The sequence below is a fragment of the Microcaecilia unicolor genome, chromosome 1, assembly GCF_901765095.1.
Source record: "Microcaecilia unicolor chromosome 1, aMicUni1.1, whole genome shotgun sequence".
NCBI classification, from domain to species: Eukaryota; Metazoa; Chordata; class Amphibia; order Gymnophiona; family Siphonopidae; genus Microcaecilia; species Microcaecilia unicolor.
Window position 1 is genome coordinate 128402587 of NC_044031.1, and position 15826 is coordinate 128418412.

The 15826-nt window shown below is 43.9% G+C and overlaps 1 protein-coding gene across 5 annotated transcripts in view; it reads left to right on the plus strand.

Annotated features, from left to right (window-relative positions):
- Positions 1 to 15826, plus strand: part of CDK14 (cyclin dependent kinase 14) — an 857524-nt gene that overhangs the window by 561602 nt on the left and 280096 nt on the right. For all 5 annotated transcript variants that reach the window (XM_030200090.1, XM_030200096.1, XM_030200123.1 and 2 more), the window contains one exon: positions 3137 to 3200. In XM_030200090.1, the coding sequence (XP_030055950.1) occupies positions 3137 to 3200 (64 nt within the window). The remainder of the gene's footprint in view (positions 1 to 3136; positions 3201 to 15826) is intronic.

Below are 15826 nucleotides of genomic sequence, written 5' to 3' on the forward strand. Positions count from 1 at the left end.
TTTTATATCTACTCTCAACTTACTTTAATATAGTCATTAGAATTTGAAGCACTAGATTTGCCTGATATGTTTTCTCACAATCATTAGGATACATTTTTTATGATAACTTTGTCTTTTTTTTTTTTTTTTTGCGATTATGGTAAATTTTCTTTACTGCTGATATTTGTGGGGGAAAGATACTTGTCATAATCTGTTGGCTCCCTCTGCTGTCCATTAAGGTGTACTGCACACAAATGTTGATCAGATCCTGGTGTATTAACAATGCTTCACTGCTGCAAGATAAGTAATATAACATGGTGATTATGCACTATCCAAGATGAATGTTCATAAACAGTAAAAAAATGCATGTTGGCATGTTACCTTTTACAAAGCGGCAGTAAGCACTAACGCATGCTTACCACATGTTAAAAAGGCAGTACAGAGGGACGCACTCAGGTGTCCTGTGGTAGTTCTGGAATTGGTGCGCACTAAAAAATATAAAATGTTTTAATGCAGGGCATGTTTAGAGGTGGAGAGATAGGTGTGCCTTGCTCTAATTGGATAACACGAGTAAATCGCAGTGTGTTGCTTGATTAGTATGGGGTTAGCACAGGAGCCCTTACCACCTACTAAGTAAGTGGGGTAAGGGTTCTCATGCTAATGGCCATGCACTAATTAAGAAATTAATACGTGGCCATTAAAGGGAAAATAGAAATTGTGGCCATTTTACTGCTGCGCTAAAAGTGGCCTCAGCACATGGGTTTCACAGGCGACTTTTTAGCACTGCTTAGTAAAAGGGCCGCATAGAGTTTGGTAATATAGGGGTCCTTTTACTAAGGCACACTAGCATTTAGCGTGTGCTAATGATTAGCATACGCTAAATGATAAGATGTCCATAGGAATATAATGGGTGTCTTAGTATTTAGTGTGCACTAATTGGTAGCGTGCCTTAGTAAAAGGACCCCATAATCCCAAGTTTGCTATAGTAATCCATTACTATAAATAAATGTGGTTTTAACACTAAATATCATACAAAGTAATGTTTGCAAAGTGCTTTTGCATATGTAAATTGCTTCGTATTGCAGCTGTTGGCTTTTGTTATAATAAGTTCTTATAATAATCTTACTATAAGGTGATCATAACACTGTTCTTTACTTCACACATATGTGGAGGGGCATTTTTGAAAGGATGTCCAAGTCAGAATAGGGATGTCCACATCAGAACATCCCAAATGGGTGTCCATCTCTTATGTATTTTTGAACAGGATATATGTCAAGATTTCCTGTTTTAAAATGCATGAGATGGATGTCCACGTGCTGGAGATGTCCAGCATGAACAACCATTTTACAAACTGGAACATCCAAATGGGGGAAAACAAGGGACATGGACATCAGTATGGCAGCCTTCTTAGAAAATGGCCACACAGACATCCATGCAGAGCAGAGAGTTAGCCCAGTAGTTAGTACAGTGGACTGTACTACTACTACTACTACTATTTAGCATTTCTATAGCGCTACAAGGCGTACGCAGCGCTGCACAAACATAGAAGAAAGACAGTCCCTGCTCAAAGAGCTTACAATCTAATAGACAAAAAATAAAGTAAGCAAATCAAATCAATTAATGTGTACAGGAAGGAGGAGAGGAGGGTAGGTGGAGGCGAGTGGTTACAAGTGGTTACGAGTCAAAAGCAATGTTAAAGAGGTGGGCTTTCAGTCTAGATTTAAAGGTGGCCAAGGATGGGGCAAGACGTAGGGGCTCAGGAAGTTTATTCCAGGCGTAGGGTGCAGCGAGACAGAAGGCGCGTAGTCTGGAGTTGGCAGTAGTGGAGAAGGGAACAGATAAGAAGGATTTATCCATGGAGCGGAGTGTACGGGAAAGGGTGTAGGGAAGGACGACTGTGAAGAGATACCGGGGAGCAGCAGAGTGAGTACATTTATAGGTTAGTAGAAGAAACCCAGGTTCAAATCCCACTTTAACTTTCTTTTATTTTTTTAAAGTTCTGTGCCCTCCAGGAACACCTATAGTGCCTGAACGTACACCCCTTTAATAGCCTTCAGGCGTGCAAGTGGCTTATATATTTAGGTATAGTAGGTTTTTTTCTGTTCCTGGAGGGCACAGAATAAAATATAAAAAAAAGTTAAAGTAGGATTTGAACATGGGTCCCTTGGTATATAGTTCACTGCACTAACCATGAGGCTACTCCTCAGATGCTATAATACCTGAACCCGTCACAGAGCCTGGTATTCCTTTCCAGTTTCACTTTCAGGGGAGAGGGAGGGGGACACCAGCAACTGGGAGATTAAGGAGGTGTCATGTCTTAATCCCTCAAATCCCTTACTTTATTGTACCCTAGACGTTGAAACAGGTCTAACTAAGGATGCCCTTCTTTTTAGACTTGGACATTTCCTTCTCTTTGGTAATCACTATTGGCTGTCCTGATATTGGGCCCTCCCTAGTCCTACCCAAAACATGCCCACAACACTCCCCCTTGCTATTTGGACGTCAGGCAGTGTTGGCCGTCCAAATGCTGTCTTTGCACAATCAGGATTTGGACATTTCAAGTCCATGGATGTCCATTTTGGCATTTTGGGACATCCATATGCTTCGAAAATAAGCGCCATATCCATGATGTTACTCTGACACTGGTGTCAGTCTGACACTCCACACTGGGAGGCATTTAAGGTTTAGCGAAGTTGAAATAAGATATGTAGCCCAAGAATGTCTGAGTCAGTCCCATCCCATCTGTGCAGCATGAGCATTTTTGAAACTCACAAATTGTCTGCTGACACTTCTTGGCTTCTGATCTTGCTACCTTTAGTATGTGACACTGCCCTGTCTCTTGAACTTGAAACCTGAACTATAGCAAATTCCTGCCAAGCTGATTTGCTGCAGTTCAAAAAATATTCCAGGTCAATGGACTGGCAGAAAGACTCCACCATTGATTACTCATGTCTGAATAGCACATGAGTGAATAAGCGTACACTGATCGAACTGAAAAGCAGAGGAATTTTCACTGTGCAGAGCAGGGGCTACAGTTCCTGTCTCATGATGCAGAGTGAAATATTTCATTTTGTCATGTGTGAGGTGATTGTTCATTACATTTCCATGTGAACTCACAAGCTGATAATATTGACCACCTGCACTTTCTTGATAACAGATTCTTGGCACACCAAATGAAGACACTTGGCCTGGAGTTCACTCTTTGCCTCATTTCAAGCCAGGTAAGGCAAAGACTTTTCATTTGTCAAGGGACAACCATAATCCCATTTCTTTCTGACCATAGATACTTCAAACAATTGTTACCAGCATGGAATATTAAGATGGCTCCTGACCAGCAGTATGGATTGTACAAGCTTTTGTTACGAGGCTAGTTTAGTACCTCAATTCAAATGTTTTATTTGCAAAAAATAATAATTAGATAGATAAACAACAGTACCAGGAAACAGAGTGCAGAGATCAGGTCAGGCTGCCAGTAACACCTTGAGTCATGTGATTGCAGTATTGGGGACAGCATCAGAGAAATAAGAACAGAGAATAGTTTCAGAATCACAAACCCACAGAAAAACAGTAAGCTAGACTTAAGGTTCTAATATGTACCAATGAACATTTTTCTTATAATTCTTTTGTTGAGGTCTTATTCCTACATGCTGAGCTAGCTTAAGTCTCCTTGCTGGACTCCACTAAAGGCAAGCGCATAGAGACTGGGTGGAGCCCATCGGGGTGTTAGAGGGTCCCTGCGTTTGGTGGACTAGAAAGAGCTCCAGGCATGGAATGTTCTCAGAAATTTGGAAGAATTTAAAGAGTTATGTTAGCCCTCTGATGGCTCTCAGTGCTACAATTCTATAAATCAGGGGTATCCAACCTCGGTCCTCAAGGACCACCATCCAGTTGGGTTTTCGGAATTTCCTCAATAAATATGCATGAGATTATTTGTATTAACTGCATCCATTGTGTACAAATAGTTTTCTTACATATTCATTGAGGAAATTCCGAAAACCCAACTGGGCAAGGGCTGAGGTTGGACACCCCCTGCTATAAATGTCATACACCCAAAGGTGATCATTTTAACTTAAGTTAGCTATTCGATCAGGTTTGCTGACAAGCTGATTTACTCTTGCTAACTGAGAAAGTGACAAGGTCGCTTTATTTGTTGTTGTGTATTTTAATGTAAGGACAATGACTTGATTGCATTTCCAGATCATTTTAAAAGTCTCCCCTGTTTCCTAGTTCTTGATCATGACATTTGGTTCCTTAGAAACTTTGCAAATTTTCTCGCAATTCCACTGTATTTCAGAGGCTTGTCATGCAGTAATTGCTTCCACAGGGATATATGCCAATCACTGACCAGGAAACTGTAGAGCTCTCAGCAAAGAAGAGGCCTGTTGAGCATAAATGTGGGATGTGAAACCTATAGAAGTCACTCACTGAAGATCACACTGTATCACTGCAAGCAAAACAGGAGGAGTAGCTTGATAATTAGAGCAGCAAGGTGAGACCCAGGAAGCCAGTATTTGAATCCTGCTTCTTTCACTGACACTCCGCTGTGTACTTGGGCAAGCCATTTCATCCTCAAGCGTCTCAAGTACATCCTTAGGAGCCAGTGCAAGAAATACCACTATACCCTCATTTCTGGGTCCAATGCAGTTCACAACAATGGCACAGAAGTACAACATCACAGAATTAACATAAGTTTCCACCAATATCTACAATTTAAAACCTCATTTAAAAATAATCATTATCAAATAAAAAAAAGTCTTAAGCTTTTTACGAAAAGCAAAATAGCTCTGCTCTAATCTAATGTCCAAAGGTAAAAGATTCCATTTGGAAATCGCAAAGGAAGAAAAGATAGAACTAGCCATCTTAGAAAATCTCACCCCTCTAGTACTTAGAGGATGAAGAACCTTCAAGGACCTTAACCTTTTAGTGTCCAGTGTTCCCGTAATAAGCCATATGGGAACAGATTGATGGGAATATTGGACACTAAAGGGTTTTAACCTGGAGGAAGATCTAGAGAATGTGCACATATTAAGTTGATCACTAGTTCTGATGTAAGGCCATAAATAGCCAGAAAAATCATGCAGACAGACTTAAACAATATTCTCTTGCGAACTGAAAGCCAATGTAATTTAGTCATATAAGGAGAAATACTGTCAAAACTTTTAAGCCTAAAAATCAGCCTAGCCTAAGTATTTTGAATAAGCTGAAGCTTCCTGAGAAGTTTTGCAGAAAGACTTGAATAATGAACATTGCAAGTTGCGTCAATACTAGCATCTGAACTAATAGCCTACTATCTTACCAATCTTAATTGTCTCAGCTTGAACATTGCTTTTTTCCAAAGCAAATTTAATCATGGTTCAAAGTTAACCATGAATCAAGGACCACGCCTAAAACCTTGGAAATACCTTATCCCCGGACATTATAGGTTTTTTAGATGTAACAGTTCCAGGGCTTCTAAACCAAAGCACCTTGGTTTTAGTGAATTCCGTTTCAGCATATTTGTCAGGGCCCAATGTTAGACTCTGTCCATGCAAGACGATACCCTGGCAACTATGCTAAGCTTAATGCAGTGGTATACTTCCTTCTTTACACATAATTTCTGTGTGTTAAGATTACTATCGATGTAGCGAGGTGTTTAGCACTCAAAACTATCAGCGCTATACAGGAGGTACTGCACAGTGCAAATCTTAGCACAGCGAGCATGGAAATATATGCCAATGAGTTGCATACTGAATTACTTCCATGTTAGCATTGAATCTAAGTTCTTTTTATAAATTTGAAATTTATTGTATTTTAAAATAAAACACAATATAAGAGATCACAGAAAAACAACAAACTCCAACCTTGTCCATGGAATATGGATTGTGAATACAAAGACAACACACAGAAAATAAATCATTATAAACCAACCATAATCCCTAAAAGATTCCCAACTTGAGTAAAGAACTGAAAAAGAAGAAACAGAAAAACAGATATATCTATATCTAATAAATCCTTAGCATACAAAGCCCCTAAATCTCCACCAACTAACCAAACACCTAATGAGTCAGACTCAGATCCTGAAAAGGGAACCTGCTCATGACTCTGGATCAAGCGCTGGATCTTTAAGTTAAAAAAAAATCAGCTACCAAGGACTTGAGATCCCCAGTTGGGGACTTCTGGATCCCCTGTACTCCCCCTCCGCCACTTATTCTCTCATTTACCCCTCCCCCCACCACCAAGATAACCAATTCAGGGCCCTGTTTTCAAAACCGTGCTGTAGGTGTGCTATCTTTGTAGTGCGCACTAAAAATTATCATGCGCAAATGATAAAGACACCCATTATATTCCTAAGGGTGTATCTAGCGTTAGCACACACTAAGCGCACATTAATTAGTTTGCACTCCTACAGCATGCGTAGTAAACAGGGCCCTCAGTGTTTAGAGACATTAATTAAACATAACCATGAAATGAACATAGAAGTAAAGTTACTTCCATTTTAACTATTTTTTTCTACCTTTATTTCAGACTTACAATGTACTATGCATCTAATTACCTTATTACATTTAGAGGGGGCATAATTGAAAGGGGCGCCCAAGTTTTCCTGAGGACGTCCTCGTAGGACGTCCCAGCGAAGGGGCGGGGAAACCTGTATTATCGAAACTAGATGGGTGTCCATCTTTCGTTTCGATAATATGGTCGGGGATGCCCAGATCCTGACATTAAGGTCGTCCCTAGAGATGGTCGTCCTTAGACTTGGTCATTTCTGATTTTTGGCCATAATCGAAACCAAGGATGCCCATCTCAGAAACGACTAAATGCAAGCCCTTTGGCTGTGGGCGGAGCCAGCATTTGTAGTGCACTGGTCCCCCTGACATGCCAGGACACCAACCGGGCACCCTAGGGGGCACTGTAGTGGACTTCAGAAATTGCTCCCAGGTACATAGCTCCCTTATCTTGTGTGCTGAGCCCCCCCCCCCCCCCCAAAACCCACCACCCACAACTGTACACCACTTACCATAGCCCTTACAGGTGAAGGGGGGCACCTACATGTGGGTACAGTGGGTTTGTGGTGGGTTTTGGAGGGCTCATATTCACCACCACAAGTGTAACAGGTAGGAGGGGGGATGGGCCTGGGTCCGCCTGCCTGAAGTGCACTGCACCCACTAAAACTGCTCCAGGGACCTGCATACTGCTGTGATGGAGCTGAGTATAACATTTGAGGCTGGCACAAAATATTTTTAAACTATTTTTTTGAGGGTGGGAGGGAGTTTGTGACCACTGGGGGAGTAACAGGAGGTCATCCCCAATTCCCTCCAGTGGTCATCTGGTCAGTTCGGGCACCTTTTTGTGGCTTGGTCGTAACAAAAAAAAGGACCAAGTAAAGTCGTCCAAGTGCTCGTTAGGGACGCCCTTTTTTTTCCATTATGGGTCGAGGACGCCCAAGTCCCACCTTCGCTATGCCTCTGACACGCCCCCGGGAACTTTGGTCATCCCTGCGAGGGAAAGCAGTTGGGGACGCCCAAAATTGGCTTTCAATTATGCCAATTTGGGCGACCCTTGGAGAAGGACACCCATCTTCCGATTTCAGTCGAAAGATGGGTGTCCTTCTCTTTCAAAAATAAGCCTGTTAGTGAACATTGGCCTGTTAAATTATAAACCCTCTAAGGCAAGGAAGTGCATAGTGAACCTGAAAATGTAACTTGTCTCCAGCTCATATTTGAACGAGACAAGTAATTAATCTAGATTCAATTTTAATTTTATAAATAATCTACTATAATAAAACTCACCCTCAACGTTCTGAAGACACTGACGTCACTGCAGCCACTCAGACACCGGTTCGTCAGTTCATGGTGGTGAAGCCACAACACTAACCATGTCTCCCTGCCCCGCCCTCGCGTCAAACGTGATGACGTCGAGGGCGGAACAGTTAGAAAGAACTAAAATGAACGAAGCATGTTTCCCTACTCCTCTCCTTCCAAAGAATTGCTGCAGACTGGCTAACAAACAAAAGCGGCCGAGACGTGTCCAACCGAAGCCATCTCTCTCTGCCCATGTCTCCTAGCCCCGCCCTCATGTCAAACGTAATGACGTCGAGGGCGGAGACATGGCCAGAGAGAGATGGCTTCAACCTACGAACCCTACAGACTGTAGGCTACAGTGACGACAGACTAAAAACGTGCCAAGATTACAAAAGCCCAGCTACCCTCCAATCACCCCTAGACAAATGGCCCCGCCACAATCGCGGTCATCATCGCCGTCAACGCCGCTCTCACCCTCCACTCACCCCTCTCCGTTTGCCACTGGAACGCCAGCCAGCTCCTCACAACGGAGGGAAGGAGGGAGGCCCGAACGGAATCGATCGGCTGTTGCCCCACCCCAGCCAACGCTGACCCACCGCTGCAACACACCGTCAGCCAATTTAGCTCCCTCTAAGCAAGGAAACCAATTTGGTTGATCTCTGTTTCCACTCCCCGCCCAGCCATCATTTCTGAACACTCAAAATAAAGCAACCAATGTTCTTTACTCTTCATCCATCTACAGCTCTTTCATTTGCACCCCTCCAAGCCCCTGACCCCCCTACAAGCCCACAGGCACTCCCTCACAGTTCGAAAAATCTGCCACCCCCCCCCCCCCAAATATTCACACACACACACACACACACACACACACACACTGTGTAGCACAAAAAAAATAACAACAAAAAAAACATAACCTGAGGAATCCCTCACTTTCAAGCCATCACCACAGGAACACAGACCCCTCCCCCTTCAAAACCCCCTCGCCACTCACTCACATTTCACCATCCACACCCCCCCCACAAACATTCTCACACACACACACACTCTCTCTCTCTCTCTCTCTCTAGCACAACAACAAAAACACAACAACAAATGACCGAAAACACAAAGATGACATGAACAATTCCTCACTTTCACAACCTCAACCCATCTAACCAAAACCCCCTCCAAGCACCACGCCACTCCCTCACACATCACACCACCCCCCACCCCCGAAAAAAACACAAGCTCTACTATGGAGAATCAGCATCTCTTACTCACAACACTCCCCCCCCCCCCCCATCATACACACACTCTACCATGGAGAAACAGCATTTCTCTCACTCACACCCACACACTGCCCCCACCCCCCTTAATACACAAACTATACCATGGAAAATCAAAGTCTCTCTGGCTCTCACTCACACACACACACACCCCCAACAACACACAACATCATACACAAACTCTGCCATGGTGAATCTGCATTTCCTTCTGCCATTTGGCACTGGAGCACCACAACTAGGCGCCAGACGACCGCAGGGCCCTGCAGAACACCAGGACACTTATGGACAAAGTGGTGAGTTACAGGGGAGTGGGAGAGGAGAGGGAGGACAGCCTGGAACTCGGAGGGGAGGAAAGGAGGGCGTGGGACTCGGAGGAGAGAGAGGGAGACAGCAATGGAGGGAGGGGGGAACCCTTGCTAGCGCCCGTTTCATTTCAGGCAGAAACGGGCCTTTTTTACTAGTAATAATATAATTCATCCAACCTGCTGGAACAGTTTAATTTGCTCAGAGACCACTTCTGCTTGTAGCTAACTGTAAGCCAGAGGCTTTATTCCAAAATGCAGTCCTTGGAACACACTGGTGAAGCTAGCAGATACTCCTGTCCCAGAACAGTCAAGTATTCTGTTAGGGAAAAAGTACCTCAAGGGGAACAAATACTGCCATTAAGACTAGCAGATGGGGGAATATGTTTCTGGAGGAAAGCATTTCCCTTTAGCATTCACATAAAGCAATTCTTTACATGATGTGGCGGTGAGTAGTTTTTTCTTTATGCTTGAATAATTTTTATTGAGTGTCTTCCAAACAAACCAACAACATATAACCAGCCATGTGCTGATAAGGAGAGAGAAAAAGCCAGCAGTCATTATATATACATCCAAAACAAGACAAACTCAAAATTTGAAACCAATACCACCCAGCTCCAAACTGCCCTCCTTCCCGAAGCCTCTCCACACCCCCCCCCCCCCCCCCCCCCCGGCCAATGGGATAGGTCAGACTAAGGTTGCCATTTAAGTCCATTTTAACAGATTACACCAAGGAATTCAGCAGCTCAGAAGTCTACTCCTTGCTGCAGGAGTAAGGGTATTCCAATAGGGCTCCCAAATTGACTGAAACTGAAGTCCAACCTGGGAAGTTTTTCCTTTATAAGTTGGGTCATGAGCTCTTCATCTCTAGAAGCCTGGTCTAATAGAACAGTTGTACAGCATGGCATGATGGGCAGTAGTATTTAGGGTGCTGCTGTTGTAGGGCTTCACTAAATACCACTGGCAAAGTTTACCAAAAGGGGAAAGGATTTAAATTTAGCTCAAGCCTTATCTTAAGATACAGTAAGTATTTCCATGAGGGCTTACAATCTAAGGGGCCCTTTTACTAAGCTGCAGCAAAATCTAGGCATAGCACTTGCCAACGCAGGGCTTTCCCAGATTTCAAGTGGCAGTATAATACAGAAAATGTTTGGTTTTACAGGTCCTGCGCAAATTTTTCAATTTGAGCACAGGACTTGCAAAAAAAAAATCAACCCGAGAGAACTTATGGCCTCCTATTTAGGAGGCAATAGGTGTTCCCATGTTAAGTCCAATTAATTAATTCTTCTCAATGCTAAGCAAACACCAATCTGTAAGCAAAGCAAAACTGTTTCCTAAATAAAAAAAAAAATAACTTTTGGACAGTCTGATTGAAGAGGGAAGAGAATTCCAAACTTGGGGGGTCTTTTGCTGAGACTTGGCTCGAGTTATCTGCAGCAGGGCCCATTTTATTCCTATGGGTCCCGCTGCAGATGACTCAAGCTGGGCTTTATTAAAAGACCCCCTTAGGCAGCTTGGTATAATAAAGATGATTTAAACAGTCTACAAGATTTGATCTTCCGCACTGTGAGAAAACTAAAGAGCATCTGATCTCTAGTAGCATATTTTAACAAGTGAAAGAATTTAGATAGATAAGCAGGAGCACTGCCATAAAGTGATTTAAAAATTAAGATACAAAGAAAGGGGTAATAAATTCATAAACGTAAACATCTGCTTTCTGACCTCATGCACAGAAGTAACCAACGGGCCTTAGGACATTGGAAGACTGGGCATCCAAATGGCAGATGAAATTTAATGTGGACAAATGCAAGGTAATGCAGATTGGAAAGAATAATACAAATTATAGTTACCTGATGCTAGGGTCCACCTTGGGGGTCAGCAGTCAAGAAAAACATCTAGGTGTCATTGTAGATAATACGCTGAAATCTTTTGCTCAGTGTATGGCGGCGGCCACAAAAAGCAAACAGGAAGCTAGGAATTATTAGGAAAGAGATGGTGAATAAGACTAAATATACTAACGCCTCTGTATCACTCCATGTTGTGACTGTACCTTGAGTAATGTATTCAGGTCTGGTGGTCATATCTCAGAAAAGTTATAGCAGAATTAGAAAAGGTTCAAAGAAGAGCGACTAAAATGATAAAGGGGATGGAACTCCTCTCGTATGAGGAAAAGCTAAAGAGGTTGGGGTTTTTCACCTTAGAAAAGAGACGGCTGAGGGGAGATATGATTGAGGTCTACAGAATCCTGAATGGTGTAGAACGAGTAGAAGTAAATCAACTTTTTACTTCTTCCAAAAGTACAAGACTAGGGGACACTCAAGGAAGTTACATGGAAATACTTTTAAAACAAATAGGAGGAAATATTTTTCACTCAACGAATAGTTAAGCTCTGGAACTCTTTGCAGGAGGATATGGTAACAGCAGTTAGTGTATCTGGGTTTTAAAAAGGTTTGGAAAGGTTCCTGGAAGAAAAGTCCATAGTCTACTATTGAGACAGACAAGGGGAAGCATCTGCTTACCCTAGGATTTGTAGCATGGAAAGTTGCCACGATTAGAGTTTCTGCCAGGTACTTGTGACCTGGCTTGGCCACCGTTGGAAACAGGATAGTGGGCTAGATGGACTGTTGGTCTGACCCAGTATGGGTATTCTTATGATCTTATCCATTTAGCACATGCTGATGTGCATGTGCTAGCAGGATAATGCTTCCAAACTCATTCTCTACCAATGCCATGGCCCCTTCCAATAAATAAGTGGTGTACGATTACTGTGTGCTAAGATGCAGACTACTGCAAAATTCTTTAATGTGCCTTGCAATGAGCCTTTTTCCCTAAGCGTGCTTTAGTGTTAATGTGGTTTAGTAAAAGAGTCCCTAAGTTTCTACCCGATGCAATGGAGGGTATGTGATGACAAGGAACAGTGGTGGGACCTGAATCCCAGCTTCCCTGGTTCTCAGCCCATTAGAGTGCTCTTCTACTCTAAAGAATGTTTGTACAATGTCTTACTGTAATAGAGAGAGGACATATCCATTTTTATGGGATTAGAGTGCCTCACCTTTCCAAAAATGAGTACTCTATGGAATGCTAAGAGGACGGAGGAAAGCAAAAGCAGAAAGTGTAATTGAGTTTATGGTGTTCTGTAGACAGTAGATGGCAGTCATGCAATGGCTTGCTTTTCCTTTTGTCCTGTTAATTTTCTTCACAAGCTGTATTAGGATGGAAAAGAGGAGGGAAGAGTAAATCAACAGCTGTTGTCTAATAAAACTTTGCAAGTATATTTATTATTTTACATCTGTGTTTTGAAGAGTTTAATTGTTTTCTTTGTTAACAGCATACAAAGTGGTTTACAGGAAAATAATAACAATTTTAAAAACCCACAAAAATATCCTCAGAGTTAAATAGCACATGCTGGAGCATCCTTAAGAAAGGAAATTAGCTTTCAAATGCTAGTAATAAGCTGTCACCTGAAGTTCATTTATTGTCAGTTTCTAAAAGGAAGACAGGAACAGAATCAGGGACCCCCCCCCCCCCCCCCCCCCCCCCGGAAATGGGACTTGTGATCCCTCATGTTGTTGAGCAGGCTGCTTGGGTTACGTGGAGAGGCATAATTGAACGCGAACGCCCATCTCCATGGGCGTCTTTGTCCGAGAACGGGTACGTGAAGGGGCGGGACAGACCGTATTTTTGAAAAAAATGGCCGCCCATCTTTTTTGTCGATAATACGGTTTGTGCCCGGCAAATGCATTGGAGTTGTGCGGATTTGAGCTGGGCGGTTTTGTTTTTCAGCGCTAATGGAAACTGAAGGCGCCCAGCTCAAAAACAAACAAATCCAAGGCACTTGGTCGTGGGAGGGGCCAGGATTCTTAGTGCACTGGACCCCCTCACATGCCAGGACACCAACTGGGCACCCTAGGGGGCACTTGTAACAATTACAAAAAAAGTCAAATACCTCCCAAGTCCATAGCTCCCTTCCTTTGGGTGTTGAGCCCCTCAAATCCCCCCCAAAACCCATTGCTCACAACTGTACACCATTACCATAGCCCTTATGGCTGAAGGGGAGCACCTACATGTGGGTACAGTGGGTTTTGGGGGCGGTTTGGAGGGCTCCCATTTACCACCACAAGTATAATAGGTAGAGGGGGGATGGGCCTGGGTCCACCTGCCTGAAGTGCACTGCACCCACTAAAAGTGCTCCAGGGACCTGCATACTGCTGTGATGGAGCTGGGTATGGCATTTGAGGCTGGCATACAGGCTGGAAAACAAAGTTGTTAAAGTTGTTTTTTTTTTTGGTGGGAGGAGGTTAGTGACCACTGGGGGAGTCAGGGGTGATCATCCCCTATTCCCTCCGGTGGTCATCTGGTCATTTAGGGCACTTTTTTGGGACTTGTTCGTGAAAAAAAAGGGTCCAAAAAAAGTGACCTAAATTTGCGCTAAAACGCCTTTCTTTTTTCGATTATTGGCCGAAGGCACCCATCTCTCCTCGGCCGATAAACATACCCCAGTCCCGCCTTCACCATGCCTCCGACACGCCCCCGTCAACTTTGTTCATTCCCACGACAGAGTGCAGTTGAAGACGTCCAAAATCGGTTTTCAATTATACGGATTTGGGCGTCTTTGCGAGATGGGCGCCTATCTCCCGATTTGGGTCGAAATCTGGGCGCCCATCACTTTCGAAAATAAGGCTGATATTGTGCAGCAATATTGTACTGTTATGAAGATGGCGGAAGTAAAGATACACTTGGACTTACCAGACGTTGACCTTTTCCCATTTAGTGGCTTAACCCTTTAGTGTCCAATGTTCCCATCAATCTGTTCCCATATGGCTTATTACGGGAACACTGGACACTAAAGGGTTTAAACTTGGAACTTCATGCCACAGTGTGTTTTAAGTGGCTGTACAGCTGTCCAGAACTCCTGGCTTCTCTGGTTTGGAAGCGCAAGATGGAAAATATTGGTAGGTTGTCTGCAAGGCTATATTCTCTTTCTTCTGCAGGAGGGCTTGAATGTATATCATTTAAGCCTAATGCTGTGGACAATATGGGAAGGAGCAGCAGCAAATTGTAAGAGTAAAAGGAAAACCAGTAAGTCTAGTCTATTTCCATTCATTTGAGGGATGGCATTGAAGCCATAACTGTGATTGGAATTGTCTGTGGGTACAAACGAGAACAAAGTTTGATCACATGCATAGTGCCCTTTAGTTACTCAGGGGCCCTTTTTCTAAAAGGTGTTAAGCCCTAATGCATGCTTAGTGTGTGGGAAAACACTTACTGCAAAACATGTTAAAGCATTTTACAGTAATATTGCATTTTCTGCTCGTTAAGTACACACCAGTGGCGTAGCTATGGGTGGGCACAAGCCCACCCAATCTTGGCTCAGGCCCACCCAGCTGCAGCACCACATTGCTCTCTTCCCCCTCTCCTCCACGGCATCCCGGTATCTGCACTCTGGTCTCTGAACCCCTTCCCGGTATCGGTACAGGCATCCTCGGCGCCTGCAATGATTCATTCTTGCTGCTTGTGCCTGCCCCGCAAGCTTCCATCTGCCGCATTCCGCCAGACAGGAAACAGGCAATGATGTCAGCGAGGGCGGGACATGACAGATGGAAGCCTGTGGGGTCAGCACAAGCAGCAAGAATGAATCGCTGCAGGCACCGAGGACGCCTGTACTGACATTGAGGAGGGACGGAGTTCAGAAACAGGAGTGGAGATGCCGGGTCACAGCAGAGGAGAGGGAGAAGATGTGGGGTAGGTGACAAAAAACCTCTTATGTTCTTAAAAAATATCTCCCGAGGTGGTGAGATCCATTGCAGCGCAATTATTATCTAATGAATCTGAATGCTATGATAAAACAACCATAAGCATTGAACGTGCCCATAGGGCATTGGGTGTACGAAGACAAAACCAGCCGAAAGATATAGTGGCATGCTTTACAAACTTCACAGTGAAAGAAGCAGTGATGAAGAAGGCAAGAGGGGCGGCCCCTATAACTTGGGAGAGCTACCCGATTGAACTATACCAGGACATATCAGCATTAACCCTTAAACGAAGGGGAGAACTCCGTCCGTTGACTGCACAGCTGAGAGATGAAGGAATATCATATAAATGGCAGTACCCATTTGCCCTAACCTTTTTTCAAGAGGGAAAGCAAAGGAGAGTGGCGTCAATTGAGGAAGCGCAGGAGTATCTGAAACGAAGGGAGACGGCAGAGGATCCTCCACAAGATGGGCAAGGAGCGGTAGTCTGCCCTCCAAAACCTAAATGGCAAAGGGTATCACAAGGCCGAGGGCGCCTCCGGCGGCAACTATCGGGCAAGCAAGTGCATTCACGAACGGGAAAATGAGATGGACAACAGAATGACTGGATGATCGATCACTGGAACAGGTTGGCAAAGAACTATGTCAATAGGAGGGGAAGGAGAAGTCACTAGAGCGAGCTGTGAGACGGGAGATGACGTCACTCCTCTCAGCTAGAGGCATGGGCCCAAAGGAGAATGGGTCATGCCCTT